Source organism: Chiloscyllium punctatum, chromosome 38 (assembly GCF_047496795.1).
Source record: "Chiloscyllium punctatum isolate Juve2018m chromosome 38, sChiPun1.3, whole genome shotgun sequence".
In the NCBI taxonomy this organism is placed as follows: Eukaryota; Metazoa; Chordata; class Chondrichthyes; order Orectolobiformes; family Hemiscylliidae; genus Chiloscyllium; species Chiloscyllium punctatum.
In genome coordinates, this window is record NC_092776.1 from 15,060,052 (window position 1) to 15,084,974 (window position 24,923).

Consider the following 24,923-nt stretch of genomic DNA (forward strand, 5'->3'; position numbering starts at 1 on the left):
TCCCTCCAAACCCTTCCCATTCATATACCAGATGCCTTTTAAATTTTGTAATTGTACCAGCCTCCACCACTTCCTCTGGCAGCTCAATCTATACACGTACCACCCTCTGCGTGGAAAAATTGCCCCATAGGTCTCTTTTACATCTTTCCCTTCTCACCCTAAGCCTATGCCCTCTAGTTTTGGACTCCCCCACCCCAGGGAAAAGACTTTGTCTATTTATCCTATCCATGCCCCTCATGATTTTATAAACCTCTATAAGGTCATCTCTCAGCCTCCGACGCTCCTGGGAAAACAACCTCTCCCTGTAGCTCAATTCCTCCAACCCTGGCAACATCCTTGTCAATCTTTTCTGAACCCTTTCAAGTTTCAAAACATCTTTCCAATAGGAAGGAGACCAGAACTGCACGCAATATTCCAACAGTGGCCTAACCAATGACCTGTACAGCCACAACATGACCTCTCAACTCCAGTACTCAATACTCTGACCAAAAGCATACCAAATGCCTTCTTCACTATCCTATCTACCTGCGACTCCACTTTAAAGGAGCTATGAACCTGCACTCCAAGGTCTCTTTGTTCAGCAACACTCCCGAGGACCTTACCATTAAGTGTATAAGTCCTGCTAAGATTTGCTTTCTCAAAATGCACCTCACATTTATCTAAATTAAACTCCATCTGCCAATTCTCAGCCCATTGGCCCATCTGACCAAGATCCCCTTGTAATCTGAGGTAACCTTCTTCGCTGTCCACTATATCTTCAATTTTGGTGTCATCTTCAAACTTACTAATTATAACTCTAATGCTCAAATCCAAATTATTTATATAAGTGATGAAAAGTAGTGGACCCAGCATCAATCCTTGTGGCACTCCAATGGTCACAGGCCTCCAATCAGAAAAGCAACCCTCCACCACCACGCTCTGTCTTCTACCTTTGAGCCAGTTCTATATTCAAATGGTTAGTTCTCCCTGTATTCTATGAGATCTAACTTTGCTAACCAGTCTCCCATGGAGAACCTTGTCGAATGCCTTACTGAAGTCCGTATAGATTATGTCCACCGCTCAATCCTCTTTATTTTACTTCTTCAAAAAACTCAATCAAGTATGAGCTTTTTTGGGAGGAAATTTGGATTTGGGGGCTATTTTTGGGATTATTAAGTTGTTTTTGGGAGAGGGTTCAGATTGTGGGTGGCACGGTGGTTAGCACTGCTGCCTCACAGCGCCAGAGACCTGGGTTCAATTCTCTGCCTCAGGCGACTTCTGACTATGTGGAGTTTGCCCATTCTCCCCGTGTCTGCGTGGGTTTCCTCCGGGTGCTCTGGTTTCCTCCCACAGTCCAAAGATGTGCAGGTCAGGTGAATTGGCCATGCTAAATTGCCTGTAGTGTTAGGTTAGGGGTATGGGTGGGTTGTGCTTTGGCGGTTCAGGGTGGACTTGTTGGGCTGAAGGGCCTGTTTCCACCCTGTAATGTAATCTAATCTAAGTGGTGTTTTGAGGTTATTGAGGTGTTTTCAGGAGACGGTTCGGATTTAGGGGCTAGTTATGGGGTTAGTAAGGTGTTTTTGGGAGGGGGGTTGGGAGTAAGGGTCTATTTTGGGGTTATTGAAATGTCTTGGGGAGGGTTTTTAGATTTGGGGGCTGTTTTTGGGGTTATTAAGAGGGGGTTTTTGGGAGGGAGTTCAGAGTAAGTGGCTTTTTGGGGGTTATTGAGGGGGTTTAGGATTTGGGGGCTATATTTGGGGTTATTGATGTGTTTTCGGGGGTGGGATGTTGGGGAGTGCGGCGATTCTCGGGGGTTTCCCCCGGGAGCAGGAAGCCGGGACTCGGTCGCTCCGCCCCGCGCTCTGTCGTCGAGAAAAAACCCGGAACAGAGAGAGCGGGAGGCCGAGGCCTGAGGCCTAGAGGAGGGAGAGACAGAAACAAAAAGGTAAAGAGAATGTGAGTGAGAGAAATAAAAACAGAGAAAGAGAAAAAACAGAGAGAGAAAGTGAGTGTGTGTGAGAGAGAAAAAACAAGTGTGTGTGAGAGAGAAAACAGAGAAAGTGAGTGTGTGAGAGAGAGTAAACAGAGAGAAAGTGAGTGTGTGAGAGAAAACAGAAAGTGAGTGTGAGTGAAAAGAGAAAGTGAGTGTGTGAGAGAAAACAGAAAGTGAGTGTGAGTGAAAAGAGAAAGTGAGTGTGTGAGAGAGAGAAAACAGAGAGAAAGTGAGTGTGTGAGAGAGAAAACATAAGAGGGTGTGAGAGAAAACAGAGAAAGTGAGTGTGTGAGTGAAAAGAGAAAGTGAGTGTGTGAGTGAAAACAGAAAGTGTGTGAGAGAGAGCGAGAAAAACAGAGAAAGTGAGTGTGTGAGAGAAAACAGAAAGTGTGTGTGTGTGAGAGAAAACAGAGAAAGTGTGTGTGTGAGAGAAAACAGAAAGTGTGTGTGTGTGTGAGAGAGAAAACAGAGAGAAAGTGTGTGTGTGAGAGAAAACAGAAAGTGAGTGTGTGAGAGAAAACAGAAAGTGAGTGTGTGAGAGAAAACAGAAAGTGTGTGTGTGAGAGAAAACAGAAAGTGAGTGTGTGAGAGAAAACAAAGTGTGTGTGAGAGAGAGAGAAAACAGAGAGAAAGTGAGTGTGTGAGAGAGAAAACATAAAAAGTGGGTGTGAGAGAAAACAGAGAGAAAGTGAGTGTGCGAGTGAAAAGAGAAAGTGAGTGTGAGTGAAAACAGAAAGTGTGTGTGAGAGAGAAAACAGAGAGAAAGTGAGTGTGCGAGTGAAAAGAGAAAGTGAGTGTGAGTGAAAACAGAAAGTGTGTGTGAGAGAGAAAACAGAGAGAAAGTGAGTGTGCGAGTGAAAAGAGAAAGTGAGTGTGAGTGAAAACAGAAAGTGTGTGTGAGAGAGAAAACAGAGAGAAAGTGAGTGTGTGAGTGAAAACAGAAAGTGTGTGTGTGTGTGTGAGAGAGTAAACAGAGAGAAAGTGAGTGTGTGAGAGAAAACAGAAAGTGTGTGAGAGAGAAAACATAAAAAGTGGGTGTGAGAGAAAACAGAGAGAAAGTGAGTGTGTGAGTGAAAAGAGAAAGTGAGTGTGTGAGAGAGAAAACAGAGAGAAAGTGAGTGTGTGAGAGAAAATCAGTGTAAAAGAACTAACAGTGAGTGTGAGAAAAAAACAAACTGAGACAAAAACAGGGAGAGTGATTGTGAGAGAAAAAAAAGTTTGTGAGAAAAAAAGAGTGAGTGAGTATGAGAGAAAAAGAGAACCCAGAGGGAGGGAAAGAGAAAACAAGGAGAGAGAGGAAGAGAACCCAGAGAGAGAGAAAGTTAGAAAAACTTGTTGGGAGAGAGAGAATGAGGAAAACCTCAGAGAGAGACAGAGAGAGTGAGTGAGAAAGCCCGGAGAAACAAAATACCGAGAGACAGAGAACCAACCTGGGTGGAGAGAGAAAGTGCAAGAAATCCTGAGAGAAAAAAACCTCAGAGTGAACGAGTGAGGAAACCTGTAGTGGAGAGGAGGAGGAGGAGGAGGAGGGAGAGAGAGCAAGAATGCAAGATAAAATCTGAGAGAGTGTGAAAGAAAATGGAAAAAAAACCCAGGAGAGAGGGAGTGAGAAAACCTGTGGTAGAGAAAGAAAGTAAATTAAAGAGAGAGAGGGTAAGAAATCTTGGGTAGAGCAGGCAGATTGAGAAATCTGGGTTGTTGAATTCAAACTGTTGTTTTGTTGTCAAACATTGTGCCTAATACAGTGACAGATTTGAAACGATTCTACAGATTCACTGTTGTTCTCTTTCTCAACAGATCAGAAGTACTGTCAGGATGAATTCCCTTATTTCAGATACAATGGATCCACTGCAAATTGAAGGGAATGAAGAGCAATTCTTTGAGACAGGTTAAGCTTGGTTACTGGGTCTTGCAAGATGGAGAGTGGCAGGTGCTCTATAAAGGTGCCAGCACTCTTGCATCTGAATCAGCACTTCTGAATATGTGTGCAGTTAACGTAAAATTAAGGCTAATGCTCCAGAATATGAAATGAGTATTTTGTCATGGTACCATGACCAATATTTCAACATCACAGAGACTGATAATCCCATTGCTGCTTATAGGAACTTGCTATGTACAAATTGGCTGCCTCCTTTCTGGCATTACAGTAGCGACCACACTTCAAAAGTATTAATTGGCTGAAAAGTGCTTTGAAGTTTTGTAAAGATGTAAAAGGCATGATAGAAATAAAAGTTCTTTATTATCTTTTTAATTGCAGTTGTGAGAGGAGCTGTAAAACTCTGCTTATTTTTCCTTTCAGAGCAATCCTTGCTGAGTCCAGAAGAAACAGATGAGTCTGGATTTTTTGAGTAAGTTCTGAACTGAGCATTTCTTCAGATATTCTTGTCTGTCAGTTTGTTTGGCTTCAAAGCTCAAAATATAATTCTGAACGTTTAAAATAGTTAATAAACTGACTTTGTTTAACTGTCGTTTTGAATGACAAATCCAACATTACAGAAGATTCTGATGGTTGCTGGGAATCTGGGAGCGATCTGAATTTGGAATTTGCATCTTTAGAAGTAACGGGGTGACACTGAAGACTGATTTATATGTAACCCCTTGGTATACCTATCCTGGGAATGTTTGATGGGGACAATTTTAGAGGGAGCTTTGCTGTGTATCAAATCCTGTGCTATACCTGCCTGGGAATATTTGATGTGGACAGTGGAGACAGAGCTTTACTCTGTGTCTAACCTCATGCTGTACTTTTCCTGGGAGTGTTTGATGGGACAGTGTAAAGGGAGGTGACATCCTTTAATTTCAGTCCCCAGTTCTCATACTCTTAATCTTTACAAATTAATAAGTAGTCATCAAAATATAAATTGAAACATTTTGTTCCCTCTTATCAAACTCCACCTTCAACATAACTGATGCATTTTTGCAAGGTTTGTAGCTCAGGTTGAGGTTTAGGGTGTAGATTTGCTCGCTGAGCTGTAGGTTTGATATCCAGACGTTTCATTACCTGGCTGGGTAACATCAGTGGCGACCTCCAAGTGAAGCGAAGCTGTTGTCTCCTGCTTTCTATTTATATCTTTCTCCTGGATGGGGTTCCTGGGGTTTGTGGTGATGTCATTTCCTGTTTGTTTTCTGAGGGGTTGGTAGATGGCATCTAGATCTGTGTGTTTGTTTATGGCATTGTGATTGGAGTGCCAAGCCTCTAGGAATTCTCTGGCATGTCTTTGCTTAGCCTGTCCCAGGATAGATGTGTTGTCCCAGTCGAAATGGTGGTTTTTTTCATCTGTGTGTAGGGCTACGAGGGAGAGAGAGTCGTGTCTTTTTGTGGCTAGCTGGTGTTCGTGTATCCTGGTAGCTAACTTTCTTCCTGTTTGTCCTACATAGTGTTTGTGGCAGTCCTTGCATGGAATTTTGTCGATGACGTTGGTTTTGTCCATGGGTTGTACTGGGTCTTTTAAATTTGTTAGTTTTTCTTTGAGAGTGTTGGTGGGTTTGTGTGCTACTAGGATTCCGAGGAGTCTTAGTAGTCTGGCTGTCATTTCTGAAACTTCTTTGATGTATGGTAAGGTGGTTAGGGTTTCTGGCTGTGTTTGGTCTGCTTTTCGTGGTTTGTTCTTGAGGAATCTGCACACTGTATTTTTTGAGTATCCGTTCTTCTTGAATATGTTGTGTAGGTGGTTCTCCTCTGTTATCCGAAGTTTCTGTGCTGCAGTGTGTGGTAGTGGCTCGTTGGAACTTTATGCCTCACTGGCATAAAGTTCACCAAGGAGGAAGAAACTAACAACAAACTCGTATTCCTGGACGTCACAGTCGAAAGAAAGGACAACGGAGAACTACAAACCTGCGTATACAGAAAACCGACAAACACTGACCAAACGCTTAACTACACCAGCAACCATCCCAACACACACAAACAAAGCTGTATCAGAACACTATTCTAACGAGCCACCACACACTGCAGCACAGACGAACTTCGGAAAACAGAGGACAACCACCTATACAACGTATTCAAGAAGAACGGATACTCATAATACAGTGTGCAGATTCCTCAAGAACAAACTACGACAAGCAGACCAAACACAGCCAGAAACCCTAACCACCATACCATACATCAAAGAAGTTTCAGAAATGACAGCCAGACTACTAAGACCCCTTGTAATCCTAGTAGCACACAAACCCACCAACACTCTCAAACAAAAACTAACAAACTTAAAAGGCCCAGTACAACCCATGGACAAAACCAATGTCATCTACAAATTTCCATGCAAGGACTGCCACAAACACTACGTAGGACAAACAGGAAGAAAGTTAACCACCAGCTAGCCACAAAAAGACTCGACCCTCTTTCCCTCGTAGCCCTACACACGGATGAAAAAACCACCATTTTGACTGGGACAGGCTAAGCAAAGACATGCCAGAGAACTCCTAGAGGCTTGACACTCCAACAACAACGCCATAAACAGATACATAGATCTAGATGCCATCTATCAATCCCTCAGAAAACGAACAGAAAATGACATCACCACAAACCCCAGGAACCCCATCCAGGAGAAAGATATAAATAGAAAGCAGGAGACAACGGCTTCGCTTCACTTGGAGGTCGCCACTGATGATGATACCTAGCCAGGTAATGAAACGTCTGGATATCAAACATACAGCTGAGTGAGCAAATCTACACCCCTATAACTGATACAGTGAATCTAATACCTGCCTACTTTTCCAACAGGGATGTGATTTCTGTCAGCAGTGGAGAAACTAAGCTCCCCACAGAAACTGAGTCTCTGATTGCTACCGAGAGTGACATAGATCTCACGGCTCAGCTTGTGCCCTCTGGTGGGCTGCAGAGTCACCCCTGTGTGACCACCCATCCCATCAGTGAGACTGGGGCACAGGCAGACTGCAATTTCAAGTATACTTTCTCATGTAGACCCTGCATTTACACAGAAGCTGTTCCGATACACTCTATCCGATCGAGTGACTACAAAATCTCTCACAGTCCCACTGGCCACAACTCTTCAAAGACTCAATATGAAGACGCACCTAGTCGAGGCACTGGCTTTGTCAAGAGCTTAGCATCCAGCACAATCCCCTTCAGTTTAGGGACAAGTCCCAATCCAGGTCTGGTAAAAGGCAGTCTCAGTGCTGGGAACGTACAAGGTTCAGGAGGACAGTTAAATGGGGCCAGACATGACAACACCATGGACAGTGATGACAGGGCACTTGTGCAAGTGCCCACCTCTGAGACGGAGTCCAACCAGAATGAAAGCTTCACCAAGGAGCCTGAGAGGGCTGGGATTTTCTCCTCAGCTCCCAAGTTTGAAGGTTGGTTGGTGGGAGAAAATGAGGAGGATTTATATTTTAAAGCAGGTGACTGCAATGGAGTCGACCTGTACACCGATCCAAATAAAAAGCCAGTTGGAGGGACAGAGGAAGTTTGTGAATGCCAGGATTTACCATCTACATTTTCTGGGGATTTGGCCTGTCAAGAAAACAGCAATGACTCGATGTCACAATTGTTAGCAGACGTGGTCCATTCAGACTGGCCTGACACACCCAGCTTATTGAGAGAATACAAGGCGTCACAGCAAGAAGAGACCACGAAGAGGAAGAATAATCAGCCTCTCTGTTTATCTAACCCATTCATCAGGAACTCCATTGCAATAGCCACCTACAGCCTTAGCAGGGAACTCACCACTCAAGTTCTGGATGAGTTAAGACAAACATTCATTGAGGGCTTTTTGAAAAATGGTCAGTATTTTGACTTGTTGGATTCAGGACTTGTCCTGTCAAATCAAGAGAGGGAGAACCTTGTGGACAGGGTGATTGTTACCATGGTAAGTGGCTGATTCCTTGTTGAGAACCATGCTTGCCGCAATTATACAGAACCTTTGTGAGATCGCACCTAGAATATTGGATGCACTTTTGATTCTGTTTTCTGAGGAAGGATGTGCTTGCGGTAGAGCGAGTGTAGCAAAGTTTTACCAGGCTGATCCCTGATTGGCGGGTTTAACATATGAGGAGAGGTTGAATTCATGAGGAATATGTTTACTGAAGTTCAGAGGAAGGAGTGGGAAATCTCAGAAATGTATAAAATTCTCACATGGTGAAACAGAGTAGATGCACAAAGTATGTTCCAGATGGCGGGCGAGTCCAGAGCCAGAACCAGTGTCACCATTTAAGAATATGGGTTAAACCATTTGGGACTGAGATGAGGAGAAATTTCTTCACCCAGACAGTGGTGAGCCTGTGAAATTCACTACTACAGAAAGCAACCGAGCCTAAAACAATGTAAGATTTCAAGAAGGAGTTGGGTATAGCTCTTGAACTTAAAGAGATCAAAAGAAATGGGGGAAAAGCAGGAACAGTCTATTGTGTTGAATGGTTAGCCATGATGATAATGAATGGCGAGCAGTCTCAAAAGGGCTGAATGGTGTACTCCTGTTTCTACTTTCAGTATGTCTATCACTGTTACTTCACAACTTGGTCATTTATACTTGTTCCTTGTGCGTTGCCTCTGTCAAATTTAAGTTTAGAGAGTATGATGACCTTTGTGTGTGGTGGGGCCAGTGTTTCCACAAGTGGTGGATAAGCTGAAGCAAAGTGCCACCCCAAGGGGTGTGAAGTAAAGCGTGGTCACTCCCTGTAACCGTTGTTGACTCACTGGATAACACTCTCTGGTTCCTGAACCAATAGGTTTGAGCTCCCACCAGGGTATGTTCAGACTGACACTCCTAGAGCCAGTAAATCTCAGTGTTGGTACTATTGGAGTGCTGCAGCATTGGAGGTGCAATCTTTCAGACAAGGTGTTAAACGAGGACTAATCTGTCCTTTCAGGTGGAGTACAGTCATAGGAAAGACAAGGACAGCTCATTCCAGTGTCCTGACCAACATTTGAACCTCAACAGTGTCACAAAAGTGGATGATCTGATCATTATCATGCTGTTGTTTGCATAGCAAGTAACCACACATTTTTAGACTAATGACTACACTTCAAATTGTAGTTTCCTGATTGTGAAATGCTTTGGTACATATTGAGGTTGTGAAGTTCAGTGTAGAGGTTCTCTCTTTCTTTTCTTCAAGCTGCTATATAGCTGAGATGGCTCTGTTAGATATAAAGGTTCTGGTGGTTGTTCTATACATCTGACCTTTGTATTTCCTCCTGTCAGCGAGATGGAGCCAGGCTGGCACTGAGACCAGCCAAACACGGAAACATCAGTTACTACTGGCCCTGTGTGGACTTTCATGTCGTCCAACATTTGGGAAGCAACTGGTTCCGAGTGAAGGACAAGACAACACGGCAACTTCTGATGATGAAAAAGGTCTGTTGGTTTACTTTTGAATACATTTATTTAAGCTTTCCCTTTGCTTGATGGGTGAGTTAGATCAGGAGATAATGGGTAGTTTATGGTAATAAACTAAACAGAATACAAGTTCCCAGTTTCAATCCTATGCACGGGGGAAGTTTTGATTCCTGTCTGAGTCAAGACGGTAGACTCTTCCAGGTTAGTTCTGGAACAGCCAAAAAAATGTGGGAATGATTGGAGTTTGTTCAGCCTTCTGAGAAATGTGTGAGCACGCCTCTATTTATGTGTATACATATTTGTGTTTGCATATGCATTTGTCTACACAAATGACTGTGTATGTCTGTGTGAAAGAATGTGCATACGAATGAATGTGTGTGTGTGTGTGTGTGTGTGTGTGTGTGTGTGTGTGTGTAAGCATGTGTATGTGCATGCATATGTGTGTATTGGTATGTTTATGTATTAGCGTACATATGACTCTGTACATGTTTGTGTACTTGTGTGTCCATTAGTGTGTGTGTGTGTGTGTGTGTGCGTGCATAAGTACATGTGTGTATTTACATTCATCAGAGTGAATGCAATATGCCTTATCCGTGAATCCCAGAACCCTGGATTATCCCCAGTGCCACGTGCTAACCAGAGTCAAAATTGTGTGTGACTTGAAGCTTTAGGCAGGATGGAGGGCTTTAGATTCTTGAGAAATTGGGACCAGTTTTGGAACAAAAGATATTTACTCAAAAAGCAAGTTATACCTCGAGGGCTGGATCAATGTTGAGGGTTTGGGGTGGGTGTCAAATGGGCAAGTAGGAAAGATGAAAAAGGTGCATAAAGAGAGTGTTGGACAGTACTCAAGAAGATAGTAGCATATCAGGTAGGGATGGACTAAGAAAGACAGGAATACTAAGAGAGGATTACAATGAGTGTACATAAGTACACAAGTTTGGTGAATAAGGTTGATGAGCTACAAACACAAATCGTTTAGTATCAACATAAATAGTAGCAATGGAAATATGGCTTACAAAGTTGACGCCTTTGCATTTAATGTACAAAGTTTTGAAATAGAGAGAGGAGAATGGAGAGTTTATGACAGAATTTATTTGGCAATACATTTTAGTATTGGAAGAGAAGTCCTTCATCAAGAACAGAGTCCATTTGGTTTCAGTTGAAAAGGAAATTAGACAAGATCATGCTATTTGGGGAATTCTATAAATCACAGAGATGTTTAAGTGTTGAGTGCTGATACTTGGGGTTTTAATTACCCAAGTATCAATTGGAATAATGTTAGATTAAAGGATAAAGAGGGAGAAGAATTTCTGAAATGTTTTCAGGGGAGCGACCTTGATCTATGTGTTCCTGAGCAGTCTAAGCATGCTGGAATAAAACAGAAAGTACTGGAGAAATTCGAAGATCTAGCAGCTTCTGTTGAGAGAAAAAAAACAGTTAACGTTTTAAATCCGATGTCACTTCTTCAGAAATCTGACATCGCTGGAGGAAACAAAGTGTGCCAAGTGGAACATTTGGGGAAACATTTGTGTCAAAGCAATCATCGTACTGTAGGTTAGGTTAATAATGGAGAGGAGCAAGGAGCTTGTATGCATTATGTCCTTTAGGTACCAGCTATTGGTGAACATTGTAGCAATCAAGAAACAGACAGTTCCAAGGGTTCCCCATACTAGAGTTTCACTTTTGGTTTCTGTCTTCAATTCTGCCTATCAGTAGGGGTGGAGCTTGTTGCAAAATTTTCACTAGGCTACTCAGTCACTGAAGAACAGTTGGACTTTTAAGATAGAGACGGATGCTGGATCCATGCTGAAAAGAATTGCTACTGAAGAGATGACTTAGGGATGCTGGTGCTATGCGGTTGTTGGAACTCAGGAAGATGTTCCAGGAGTTAGTAGATGCATAATTAATAGTATAGTTGGGACCCAGTGAGGAATCAAGAGCAGCTGGAAAGTTTGTACAGAAGGAACTCCGGCAAGATGTTCTAAGATGTTCAGTAGTTACAGCTAAGTGTCGAAGTTAGGGCCCAAATTCTGGGAACTGTAGGAGCTTGAAGGAAGCCATGTGCCACCAGTAGTTCAGTATCGCTGTTAGCCAGGGTGAATGAAACCAACAAGCAGTTGGGGCTTTCTTCATTTGGTTCAACCAATTGGTTGCTTCATGCAACTGAGGCAGTTTAGAGCTTCTGGAAATAATTCCAGGAGGAATGATGGTGAAACTCTCTGCTTGTGAAAAGCTGGAGTTCTGTCTGTGAGTAAGCATTGGAATGCAGTTTCCAGAATCCAGGAGAGAGTAGACCCAGGAAAGGAATGTGAAATTTAGGATATTAGCAGGATCGAGGTAATTTATGAAGGAGCAGTTTCAAAGTGATAGTCAAAGTGAGCAATTGAATTGCTCATGAAATTTTGATGAGAATTGATGACCCACAGCTTCATTAACATTAGAAAAGAAGTGGCATGCAGGGAGAGAGTTGCTGAGAAATCTATGAGATCTGTCTAGATTGTATTTGCTGTTTAATGTGTCCAGTGTTCGATCATAGCTCGTCTGTTACCCATATTTGCCACATCTTAAGTTTGGGATGTTTGAATATAAATCACATATATCTATGTACTTTTGCATGTTTGTTTGAGTAAATGTCATTTTAATAAGCTAGTTTTCTTTGTTGAGGGAAGAAACCCAGCTTAGTTTCTCTGAATTAATACACACCGTGACGTCGAACACTTCTTCCGTCGCCTCTGCCTCCGAGCTTACTTTCACAATCAGGACTCCCGCCCACCTTCCAAGGACTCCTTCGCCCACCTCCAACAGACTGCATCCACCTGGACACCTGCGCTGGCCTATTACCTGCCCTCTGCCTCTTCATTTCCAACTGCCACCGGGACATTAACCGCCTCAACCTGTCGACCCCCCTCCCCCACTCCAACCTCTCACCCTCACAACGCGCAGCCCTCCAATCCCTCTGCTCCAATCCCAACCTCACCATCAAGCCAGCGGATAAAGGGGATGCAGTGGTAGTCTTGCGCACTGACCTCTACACCGCTGAAGCCAAATGCCAACTGAAGGACACCTCTTCCTACCACACTCTCGACCATGACCCCACCCCCATCACCAAACCATCATCTCCCAGACCATACAGAACCTCATCACCTCAGGAGATCTCCCACCCACAGCTTCCAGCCTCATAGTCCGGGAACCCCGCACTGCCCGTTCTACTTCCTTCCCAAGATCCACAAGCCTGACCACCCTGGCCGACCCATTGTCTCAGCATGCTCCTGCCCCTCTGAACTCATCTCTACCTACCTCGACACTGTCCTATCCCCCCCCTAGTCCAGGAACTCCCCATATACGTTTGAGACACCACCCATGCCCTCCACCTCCTCCAAGACGTCCGTTTCCCCGGCCCCCAACGCCTCATCTTCACCATGGATATCCAATCCCTCTACACCTCCATCCGCCATGACCAGGGCCTCCAAGCCCTCCGTTTTTTCCTCTCCCGACGTCCCCAACAGTACCCTTCCACCGACACTCTCATTCATTTGGCTGAACTGGTCCTCACTCTTAAGAATTTCTCCTTCGAATCCTCCCACTTCCTCCAGACCAAAGGGGTAGCCATGGGCACACGTATGGGCCCCAGCTATGCCTGTCTCTTTGTTGGCTACGTAGAACAGTTGATCTTCCGTAATCACACCGGCACCACTCCCCACCTCTTCCTCCGCTACATTGATGACTGCATTGGCGCCACCTCGTGCTCCCGCGAGGAGGTTGAGCAATTTATCAACTTCACCAACACATTCCACCCTGACCTTAAATTTACCTGGACCATCTCTGACACCTCCCTCCCCTTCCTGGACCTCTCCATCTCCATTAATGACGACTGACTTGAAACTGACATTTTTTACAAACCCACCGACTCCCACAGCTACCTGGATTACACCTCTTCCCACCCTACCTCTTGCAAAAATGACATCCCGTATTCCCAATTCCTCCGCCTCTGCCGTATCTGCTCCCAGGAGGACCAGTTCCACCACAGAACACACCAGATGGCCTCCTTCTTTAGAGACCGCAAATTCCCTTCCCACGTGGTTAAAGATGCCCTCCAACACATCTCGTCTACATTCTGCACCTCCGCCCTCAGACCCCACCCCTCCAACCGTAACAAGGACAGAACGCCCCTGGTGCTCACCTTCCACCTTACCAACCTTTGCATAAACCAAATCATCCACCGACATTTCCGCCATCTCCAAAAAGACCCCACCACCAGGGATATATTTCCCTCCCCACCCCTTTCCGCCTTCCGCAAAGACCATTCCCTCTGGGACTACCCGGTCAGGTCCACACCCCCCTACAACCCAGCCTCCCATCCTGGCACTTTCCCCTGCCACCGCAGGAACTGCAAAACCTGTGCCCACACCTCCTCCCTCACCTCCATTCAAGGCCCTAAAGGAGCCTTCCACATCCATCAAAGTTTTACTTGCACATCCACTAATATCATTTATTGTATTCGTTGCTCCCGATGCGGTCTCCTCTACATTGGGAACACTGGATGCCTCCTAGCAGAGCGCTTTAGGGAATATCTCTGGGACACCCGCACCAATCAACCACACTGCCCTGTGGCCCAACATTTCAACTCCCCCCTCCCACTCTGCCGAGGACATGGAGGTCCTGGGCCTCCTTCACCGCCGCTCCCTCACCACCAGATGCCTGGAGGAAGAACGCCTCATCTTCCGCCTCAGAACACTTCAACCCCAGGGCATCAATGTGGACTTCAACAGTTTCCTCATTTCCCCTTCCCCCACCTCACCCTAGTTCCAAACTTCCAGCTCAGCACTGTCCCCATGACTTGTCCCACCTGCCTATCTCCTTTTCCACCAATCCACTCCACCATCTCCTCCTTGACCTATCACCTTCATCCCCTCCCCCACTCACCTATTGTACTCTATGCTACTTTCTCTCCACCCCCACCCTCCTCGAGCTTATCTCTCCACACTTCAGGCTCTCTGCCTTTATTCCTGATGAAAGGCTTTTGCCCGAAACGTCGATTTTATGCTCCCCGGATGCTGCCTGAACTGCTGTGTTCTTCCAGCACCACTAATCCAGAATCTGGTTTCCACCATCTGCAGTCATTGTTTTTACCTGCTCTGAATACAAAACCAATCTAAGATCTATATAATCAGACATTTCAACACCCTGGTTAAATTTTTAAAATTATAATATCGGTGTTGAGTGGGGCTAAAAAAGATTCAGTGCATCCGTCAACCTAAATCATAACAAACTAACGTAAAATTTCTGTGTTACTAACTCAAAGAGAGTGACAGTTTACACTGCATGACAAAAGGGTGCTGACTAGTTGGTCAGTCGACTAAGGACCAAGAAAGAATTGTTGCCTACACTTTTTTATTTGATTCAAAAAAATCTTGCTGTGCCTGGAAACATCCATTTTTCTTGCAGAGGACAGGTCCTCCAAATGAGTTTATAGATACACGTAGCAAGCAATTGAGCCTCATTGCAAACTGTTCTCATATTCTGAAATGTTAGTGTAATTCATAGCATACTAGATTATTCAGCAAGTGCTGTGAAATTGCAGGATCCTACGTAATGTTGGACATTATTTCTGAGTCTTTCATGCACAGACTGATTAAATATGATCAGTAGTCTGCCTATTGTAAACAGCCTAAGGGACATGCCATTTGGTAAGATTCACAGTCATTAGGATGGACAGCGTATGAATCTGGCATCACATCAGCAAAAAAGTTCCAATGCCATATTCCTCGTTTATGTGGTAAGTTCCAATTCTTGGATGCTGCTGTCAAGCCAAAAAGACTTTCTATCTACCATGATAATGGAGTGGTAATGACCAGGATCTTCTTTCCCACAAGGGTGGTGCAAGTGGAAACAATCAATGCTTTCAAATAGAAATTGTACAGATACTTCATGGAAATGATCCTGCAATGCTGTAGGGTCCACAGGTAGGCATATCGACCTGGATTGCTCCATGGAGACCTAGCATGGAATCAGTGGGCCAAATAGCCTTCTTCTCTGCAGCAAGTTACTTTATGATGTTTTGTCTAATAGTTTGCTGATACTCACTGTCCACTCTGATGTACTGATCAGTTAGGATGAATTCCTGATGGTTGAGTGAGACTGTGGGTGATGCAGGAGTTGGGTGGGGTTCAATGGAGAGCTCCCAACAAGAGTCAGGCACTTCTGAATGGAAGAGAGAAACAGTGACAGAAAAATAAAAAAAAAACTCCTCCCTGTTTAAAAATCATTCATTGCTAATAAAGCTTACCTTACTCAACATTGAAGTCATTCATCTCGATTTAGCTGCAGCCTCCAGTAATTCCTTAACCAGGATAAATTAGAACCCTGCCTTTCATCCATACAACACCCGGTGAAGTGGGATCTCTGACACACACCCAGCACAGTTCAGCAAGTCTCTGCCTGTAGTTAGAGACTTATATTTTCTCACTAGTATTAATGGTGATCATTAGCATGTAAACTGGCTGTCACACTCTGCTCAGGATATTGGGCTCATCCTTCTTGTATTCATTTGGGGACTGAAGCTGTAGCAAGGCAGAGACTGGAAAAGTAGCAGATATTGATCATTCTATTCCAACAGCAGTTCGGCTGTTTGGGAGCTCATTGTAATTACAGAGCGTTTAGAGGATTAAAGAAATAATAATCTCTAATGCAACCAGGATTTCAGAGAGGTGCAATGCTAGCTCATTGGTGTAAAGAAAATGAGAAGCTACTAATTGCAGCAATTGTTGTTGATTTTTAATTATCAGATCAGGCATAACGGTGGGTCACAGGACTGGTGAGACGACTGTAATTGTGTAAAACTGGGATACTGTGCTAGTGTGGACGGGGATATGTCACTAACACTGGGGTACAATGCTGGTGGGAACAGGTCTGACACTTTAAGACTCAGGCACACAAGTGGGAAGAGGTCTATAACTGTAACACTGGGTTACAGGACAAGTGGGGACAAGCCTGTCATGCCACAAAGGGTACAATACTAGTGAGGACAGGTCTGTCACTGTCTAACCCTGTGATACACTACTGGTAGGGACAGGTCTGTCAGTGTATAATACTGGGCAGCAGAACTGATTGGGACAGGTCTGTCACTGTAACACTGGGGTACAATACTGGTGGAGACTGGTCTGCCACTGTCTAACACTAGGATACAGTATTGGTAGGGACAGGTCTGTCACTCAGTAACACTGGGGCGTGGTACTGGTGGGGACAAATCTGTCAACTGTATAACTCTGGGGTATTGTAGTGGGAGAGGTCTGTCATTGTATAACATTGAGGTTTAGTACTAGTGTGGACAGATCATACACCGAGTTGGTCTGGGGTTCAGTATGGATGGGATAGGTCTGCCACTGTATAATCCTGGGGATTCTAGAGGGTGTAGATTTGGACTCTTTTTTTCTTGAATATGGTCTGGGTCCTTTTGAGCAAGTGAGTTCTTTTATTGCTTAGAATTTATTATGATCCCCACTGATGGTAATACTGGACAAGTCAGATCCTGGAAAGAAACCCAGAATGACTGAATAGATTGGATATTTAATTCTCTGCAATTTCTTAACAAGGTGGTTAGTCACTGGTACATATTCATACGAGGTTGCAGAAGTATTTAACAACAGAACATGAGTTTATTTTGCAAAAGAAGAAGTCACCAAGACACAATCCAAAAAATGCATGTTTGTATATATTTGATTGATAAGAGTTAACTTGCACAATTGTTCAGGATCTGCCTCTGATTAATGTTGATTTGAACATATCTGAACATATCTTAATCTGGACCTTTCTGTTCCCAGGTGTCAGTTCTCTCAGACTGGCAGAAGAGACTCCAGAACTTCTTGAGACTGCAGCCGGATGCGACCATGCTTATGCCTTATGCTGTGATGTGTGACCGCATCGGATCAATACTTTATTTAACACAGGATAGACCTGTGATTGGTAAGATGCTAAATTATTCTTTTTAAACAAGTACAGTCCCCAGTTTAAAGACTTTCACCTTTGCTTGATTTCCCCCAATTTCTGTCTATTCCTTTTTCCAACCTTGGGGCAGATGCAAAATTGGCTTCCCTGTTTAGAATGAAAACTTGGAAATGTGGGTACACAAAAGGTCCGAGTGGATCAAATAGGAATAGTTTGGGTAACAAAGCAATCCAGAAACAAAAGTAAAATAATTGCAGAGACAGCAAACTTTGTTTTAATCAGCACCTTATGAACCGACACTCAAAATGCCACCAAAAATTATATAGCTGATATAACAGGAAATTTACTACATTACCGCAGTCTCCGTGATGTCCAACTAGTAAGTTGAGTTTGCGAGTGAGAATGCTGCTTACCAGTAAGTTTCAATTAAGGCAAAGTTGCATTATTATTTCAGTGACTTATGTTGTAAATAAAATAATACAGTGATAGGTATGCGTTCTGTTACTCTGTGTGTTTTACATTGATTATGCGTACCTCTTGATCAACCAGCATATTCCTGGTCCCACAGCTATTGGTTAATAAAATGTTTGCTGTGCTGGAAACCTGAAGTGAAGAAAGAAAATGTTGCAGAAGAAAGCAAAGAACTGTTTTATTCTTAAGCAAACCAAGACAGAAATTATTGGAGATACTCAGCAGGCCTGGAAAGAAAATAGAGTTAATGTTTTAAGTCCACATGTGGTTTTATCAGACTTGAAACATTACCTGTGTTTCTCTCTCCAAAGATACTGCCAAACCTGCTGAGTTTCTCCATGATTTTCTTTTCAGTTTTTATTGGAAATAATTTGGGGTTACAGGGTAGTTTGACATAGTACACAGTGCATAACTTCAGCTATCACAGATTCTAGCTTATTGCAGTGCAGGATGCAAAGACTAGATCTTATTTTTCTTCATTTTTGATTGTGATTATAAATGAGAAAAGGACTATTTAAAAAAAAACCCAGGGACTATGTTGGGAATTGCTGCATGTTTAAAAAGAAATTGCTGGAACTCATTGTGAGTTGTGTTTACACTGTTGCTTTGACAGCAGTGGAAGAGGAGAGAAAAGACACCATGGCACCAGGATGTCTGCGCATAATGAGATTCATCTAGAAACAGATTGTTGACTGGATTGTGTAAATATGACCAGTTGTGGATTCTGGAAAACATCAATCCGACAAGAACTCTCAGATTGGCTATTGGCCAGGTGAATTGCTTAGATGTTTACGATGGAGGGAGAGAAGCCTATGAACTGCTGAACGAGCATGCTCTGTGTCTCTATCTCTCTGCAACAAAAATAAACTGAAGCCTGAAGAAAGCCAGTTATTGTCTCCATGAGGTTGTTATAAGCAGTTGCCTTTAACCAGTAACTAAGAAACTTTATAATTTGTTTACTCTGTGCCTCTTTGGAAAATGTTAAGGAATCTGAAGAAGGACATCAAAGAACAGAAGATCTTGGGAAGCAAAAGGAACATCTCATTGAATCCTGTGGACTGGTGCTGTGCTTCCCCAGTATTTTTTACGTTACCCATTGTTGGTCAGTGTCTGTGTTCAAAAAGAATATTACGGTTTCAACAAGTAGAGTTGATAGTTCATATTTTTGTTTATCTATGATTCAAATATTTTTACTTGTAATATGTAGTGGTTCTTGATCAGTACAGGAACTTTGTCTTTTCTGTTAACTTGATTTCATCAGGCAGGTATATTGGGGACTTGGATTAAATCATTATCTGGGGTCACACATTACATTTTCGTAAGAGGGCTGTAACAAGCAATAAATGAATGAAATGAAATTATTAATTACATTCCAGGATTTGGAAGACCAAGAGAAATTGCTCTTGACCACAGAAAGATCTTCAAACGATGTGTAAGGTTCCTGACCTTTTGCTGGCATTGTGGTCTTCATCCTGGGGATTTTGATTCCAATGTTGCCTACAGCAGAGAGGTAGGTATTAGGATGCACATAGGGAACGAGCAGACAGCTCTGAATAATACATATTAACTCTGTGTGTGTTTTCATTTGCCTTTCAGAATATTTACTTTGACCCTACAAGTTTAACTGGACTGGAAGACCTATATACCTTTAACAAGAGCCTGAAGGCTGCCTACACCCTGCTGTTTGAGATTGGGTGTCAGGTACTTAAACTACATACTGATCTTCTTTGTGTGTTAAGTAAGGAATGAGAGTGGGGGGGAATATGATAAATCTTCTGGAATCATGCAATAGGCTGAAGTTGATTAATATTTAGTAACATCTATAATGAAGCCAATTAGTGCAAAGGACTGAGGGAAAAACCAGGAAAGATAGAGCTTGCATTTCTATAGCACCATTCAGGACCTCAGGATATCCCAAAGTGCAAATACATCCAATGAAGTATTTTTAAACCATAACCACTGTTTTTGAAATGTGAGGCACAAGATGTCAGAATCACGAAAAAAAGGTATGGTCACCAAGCAGATCATTTGATTTCAGTCATGTTGATTGAGGGATGTATAGTAGCTCCAGGACACTGAGCATGACTTGAAAGAGATGGTGCAACCTCAGTTTAACATCTCTTCCCAAGAGATGACACCTCTCCTGGAAGTATGAAGCTCCCTCACTACTGCACAGGCCATAATTTTGGACACATCTCTGGAGTGTGACTTGAACCCATGAACCTCTACCCACTGTACTATGGCTGTTACATTTCCTAATGAACGTTCCTAAGGTCATGTGATATAGGGGAAGGCCTCTGTGTGAGACTGTGTGAGTCTTCTGAGGAAAGGTGCAACCACCTGGGGACCCTTTTTAGTGCCACTAGACCCGTTTCTGTCTTTCGAGGGGTGGGGAGCAGAGTGCACCTACTAAAATATCAGTACCTCAAAACTTTGTATTGGAGCAATATGTTTTTTTCTCTCCCTCTTCTTGCAAGGATCTCTCATTTGATTCATTCCTGGATATAATTTGGCAGAGTGGAGAGGAACAGTGCGCGCTTTCTGAGAGACATCAGCTGTTGTCAATCTGCCCAGGGGTGCTCCAGGGTCCTCTCGATGTCCAAGGATTTGGAGACTGAACATAAATGGAAACACTCTTCAGTGGCTGTGAGCGAGCAGAGCACCAGCCCTCTTCCATTCTGTACATTGACTTTGCTATTAGATTTCCAGATCAAATCACCTCATTTGAGTGTTTGGAATTGTACCAAGAGAATCTCTAGTTCCCCACAGAATGTGTGCATTTATTTCTGGGATCCCAATTATCCAATCTTAGTCCCTTTCATTTCTCTCATTTGGATGTTGCTGTGAAAACACTTGGTACAGCTCGGTGTCCACCAAAGATTCGCTTTATCTTCCTACCTTGCTCTCTCTACTGCGTTTGTGACATAAAATACTCAAAGTATCTAGTCTTTGGCTCTCCATTCGCTAGACATTTCTGTAGATTCTGAACTCTGATCTCGAATTTTGATATCCATTACTCACTCTCACCCTGGACCCATGACCCCATAAGTCCAAGTGATACAGATTTGAAAGAAAATAACAGAAAACTGGTTTAACCATCCATTGTCAGAAAATAGTATGGCCTTTCAAAACATTATCCAACTTTGCACGTATCTGCACAAACTGTCCATTGTTCTAGGTTCACCCTAGGAATGTGCAAAAATAAGCCTGGCTTGTAAACTGCCTTGTTAAACCCCTTACATCTGACCCCACTTCGACCTCACTCTGACCCCATCAGCCTCCCCTCCAATAACAAATGTGAAGAGCTCATGGAGATTCTTTATGACTAAAATCGAGACAGCCCAATCACCTGTCTCAGCCATGTCCTTTCCTCACACTCAACCCTCCTGACTAAACTCCCTCCAACTCATCCACCGCCAAACTCCCTCCAACTCATCCACCGCCCCCCCCCAACCCCAAATTCACATTCTTCTCTAGGTTCCCTCTTCTCTCCTTCTCTGAGCTCAACCTGTCCGTTACACCTGCCTCATGTTCCCTCGATCCTTGTCACCTGACTTCCCCTTATAGCGCCCCTGTTTGCCAACATTGTAAACACTTCTGTCTTCAGATTGTTGTCCCTCTCCCTTAACCTGCCAAACTCACTTCCTGCTCACAAATCCAACTCTTGACCCTTGCAGTTTGCAAACTAGTGTCCCACCTCCAACGTCCCATTCCTCACCAAGGTCCTTAAACATGTTGCTGGTCCCAGATCCGTCCTCATATTTCCTGGAATTCAGTCTTTGAATCCCTCCTGTCAGGTTCCGGTTCCTGCCCCTGCCTCAGTACTGAAATGCTTCTCCAATGACATTCTGAGTGACTGTGATTTGTCGTCCTGACACAGCAACTACACCATCCTCCTCCTCCAACACTTCTCCATTATCATCAGCCTGGAAGGGAATGCTCTCTCACCTGGTTCTATCCTTATCTAATCCTAGCAGTGAATCACTTACAATGGTTTCTCTTTCTGATGCTTCTACCTTTGATTTATTCTCTTCTAGTTCTGATTTACACGCTGTCTCTCTGAGACATTTTTATCCAAATGATCAGCACTACTTTTCTAATGTATGTTGACAACACCTCAGAATTACTGCTTTTGATTCCTCTATTGTTGATAGATTATCAGACTGCTTTACAAATTGTTTTTCAAGGGCTGTGGGCATTGCTGGCTGGGCCAGCATTTGTTGTCCTTCCCAATGCCTATGCTACAAGATGAATGGAAACTTCCTTAAAATAAGCAGCATGAAGACTTTGATTCCAATTCCAAACTCCACTCCCGAACTACTGCTTCCACCCCTTTCCAGAGCAAGAGTCTGAGATTAAGCCATTTTGTTCACAACATTGCAGTCACATGTTGCGAATCATCAGATGCTGAAAACATTCATGTTCATATGCAAGACCTGGACAATATTCAGGCACTAACTAATAAACAGCAAGCAACAATTGTGCCACACAAATGCCAGGCAATGACCATCTTCAACAAGAGAGAGTCAATAGCCTGGGAGTTACCATTGACTGAACTAGCCATATAAATATGTATACATACAAGTCAGAGGCTAGGGATTTTGTAGGGGTTAAATTAATTCCTGATTTCCCAAAGCCTGTCCATTGTTTATAAATCACAAGTCAGGACAGTGATGGAATACTCTCTACTTGCCTGGGTGAATGCAGTTTCAACAACACTCATAAATTTGACATCAAATCAGCCCAATTGATTGGCATCACGTGCACAAACATTCACACCCTCCAACACTAATGCACAGTGGAAACAGAATATACCATCAATAAGATGCGCTGCAGTAAGTCATGAAGGCTTCTTTGACAATTGTTTTCAATCAGTGTATCACCTAGAAAGACAAGACCGGCAGACACATGGAAACACTACACTGCCAAGTTCTCACCCAAGTTACACACCATCCTGACTTGGAAATGTGTCACAGTTACTTCAGTGTCACTGGATCAAAATTTGAGAGCTCTTCCCTGAACAGCATTGTAGTTATCCCTCCATGGATTGCTGTGGTTCAAGAAGGCAGCTTCCACCATTTTCTCAAGGCTTTCTAAGGATGGCCGATAAGTACCGATCTTGCCGGCAACACCCACATCCTGTGAAAGAATCAGCAGAAACATTTGACCCGACATGAACTCTGAAATTTGTAGTTGGGCCATCACACACTGCCTATTTTCACCTCCATAATATTGTCCAGTTTCACCTCCATCTCACTTCATCTGTGTCTGAAACCCTCAACCATGTCCTTTTTACCTCCAGGCCCAAGCATTCTAATGCATCTTTGCTGGTTTTCACATTCTATCCTTTGTAAACTTGTGGCCATCCTAAGTCCTTTGGCCTTAAATGCACCTACTGAACTGTCTGCCTGTGCCAACCTGCCTACATTGGTTCCCAGTCAACAACGTCTGGATTTTAACGTTCTTGTTCTAATTTTTACATCACTCCATGGCCACATCCTTCCCTATTTCTGGAATCTCTTCCAGTCACAGAACCCTGTGTGCTTCTCCAATTCTGGCCACCATGAGCATCCCCACTTGTATTCACTCCAACATGCATGGCTGTGCCTTCAGTTCACTGGGGTTCAAGTTCTTGAATTCCCTCCCTCCATCTCTTTGCCTTTCTCTCTTTTAAGATGCTTCTTAAAACCCACCTTTTTCACTCAGCTTTTGATCACTGACTTAATATTTCTTTGTGGCTCAGTGTCATAATTTGTTTCATAATGCTCCTGGAAACACAATGGGAACTTTTTATTATGTTACAGGTGCTATATATATATATATATATATATATATGCTGTAAACCATAGTATATTACTGAATCTTACTGCACTGAAGGAGACCATTCAATCCATCATGATTGTGCTATCCCATTTCTCCCTTTTCCCCGCTCTGCTCTTTTTGCATTATGCTTGGTTTCCTCCTTCAAATATTTCTCTAGTTCCTTTCTGAATGTTATTACAGAAGCTGCTTACACTGATCTTTCAGGCAGTGTGTTCCAGATCAAAGAATATTTCCTATCTTCACTTTTATCCTTTAGCCAAACACTGTCAATCTGATCACCAACCCACCTGCCACCGGAAGCAGTTTCTCCTCAGTTAACCTATCAAAAACCGTTCCTGATTTTGAACATCTGAATTAAATCTCTCAGATCAGCTCCAGTTTCTCCCATGTCAGATGTCTCAGTGTCTTCTTTCCTGTGATCCTGAGTCTTTATGCATCTTCTCTTCATTTGCTTCACTGTAGGCAACTGTGCTTTTAGCTACCTCTGCCATATTCTGTGCACTGCCATCTCTAAACTTCCACTTCTGCTTTAACTTCTTTAAGATGTTCTTTAAAACTGATCTCTTTGACTGAGCTTTGATTACCACTCTGAGTCTGACCTGGTGTCCACTTTTTTGGGAACAAACCTTTTTTTTTCGAGGGGAAGGCAGTCATTTCTTGGTTGTTTTTTTCTTTTTTCTTTTTTTTTAAACCCCCACACTACCGCCTAAGTGCGGTAGTGCTTATTTTTTCCCCAGCACCCATGGTGTGTGTGTGCAGGTGCGAGACATAGTGAAAGACACAAAGTGCACGAATCTTAACAAACCTTTTTGAAGCATCTTGGATGGTTTTCTTTGTTTAAGGTTGTATATAGATTCACCTTGTTGTCCCAGCCTGATCATGCAGGCCTGTAATTAACTCCTTCATTACCAATTTGCGCTGTGTCAGCTGATTTGTTGAGTAACAGTCTTGACTCTGAGTTCAAATCCTTTGAACTGGGTTCTGTTTTCAATGCCAATATTCCCAGTGCATTAGGTCAGAGGGTGTCGTATGGTCAGACAGTCACCACTGTGGGAGTGCTGCACTATTGGAGCTGTCATCTCAGACATTAAACCACTATTAAGTGAACATAGAAAGCATTAAGAAAGGAAAATGTGATATTTGATAAGGAAATAGACATTCACCTGAAGCAGTCTTAAAAATGATTGCAATAATGCCTTGAAATCATGTCAATTTCACCAATAAAAATGGTGTGGAAATTAACTATTTGTACGTGTATGTGAATTAGTAAACAATGAAAAGTTAAGCAGTTAACTTCAGCTGAAAATCAAGAGGATGAAGCTTTTAAACTGGCGAAAGGCTACCCTGGGTGTGTTATAAAGTTCTTCATATAACAGAGATCAATACCATGTCTTTACTTAAAAAAAGCTGTAACT

The 24,923-nt window shown here is 43.1% G+C and overlaps 1 protein-coding gene across 1 annotated transcript; it reads left to right on the plus strand.

Moving 5' to 3' along the window:
• Positions 1-1,773: 1,773 nt before the first annotated feature.
• Positions 1,774-24,750, plus strand: LOC140463376 (uncharacterized). Its single transcript, XM_072557241.1, has 9 exons — positions 1,774-1,924; positions 3,770-3,860; positions 4,272-4,320; positions 6,693-7,800; positions 9,133-9,285; positions 17,091-17,232; positions 19,062-19,195; positions 19,282-19,386; positions 20,163-24,750. Exons 2-9 carry the CDS (start codon positions 3,788-3,790, stop codon positions 20,301-20,303), a joined length of 1,905 nt encoding a protein of 634 aa, XP_072413342.1. The 5' UTR covers positions 1,774-1,924; positions 3,770-3,787; the 3' UTR covers positions 20,304-24,750.
• The last annotated feature ends 173 nt before the right edge of the window (positions 24,751-24,923 follow it).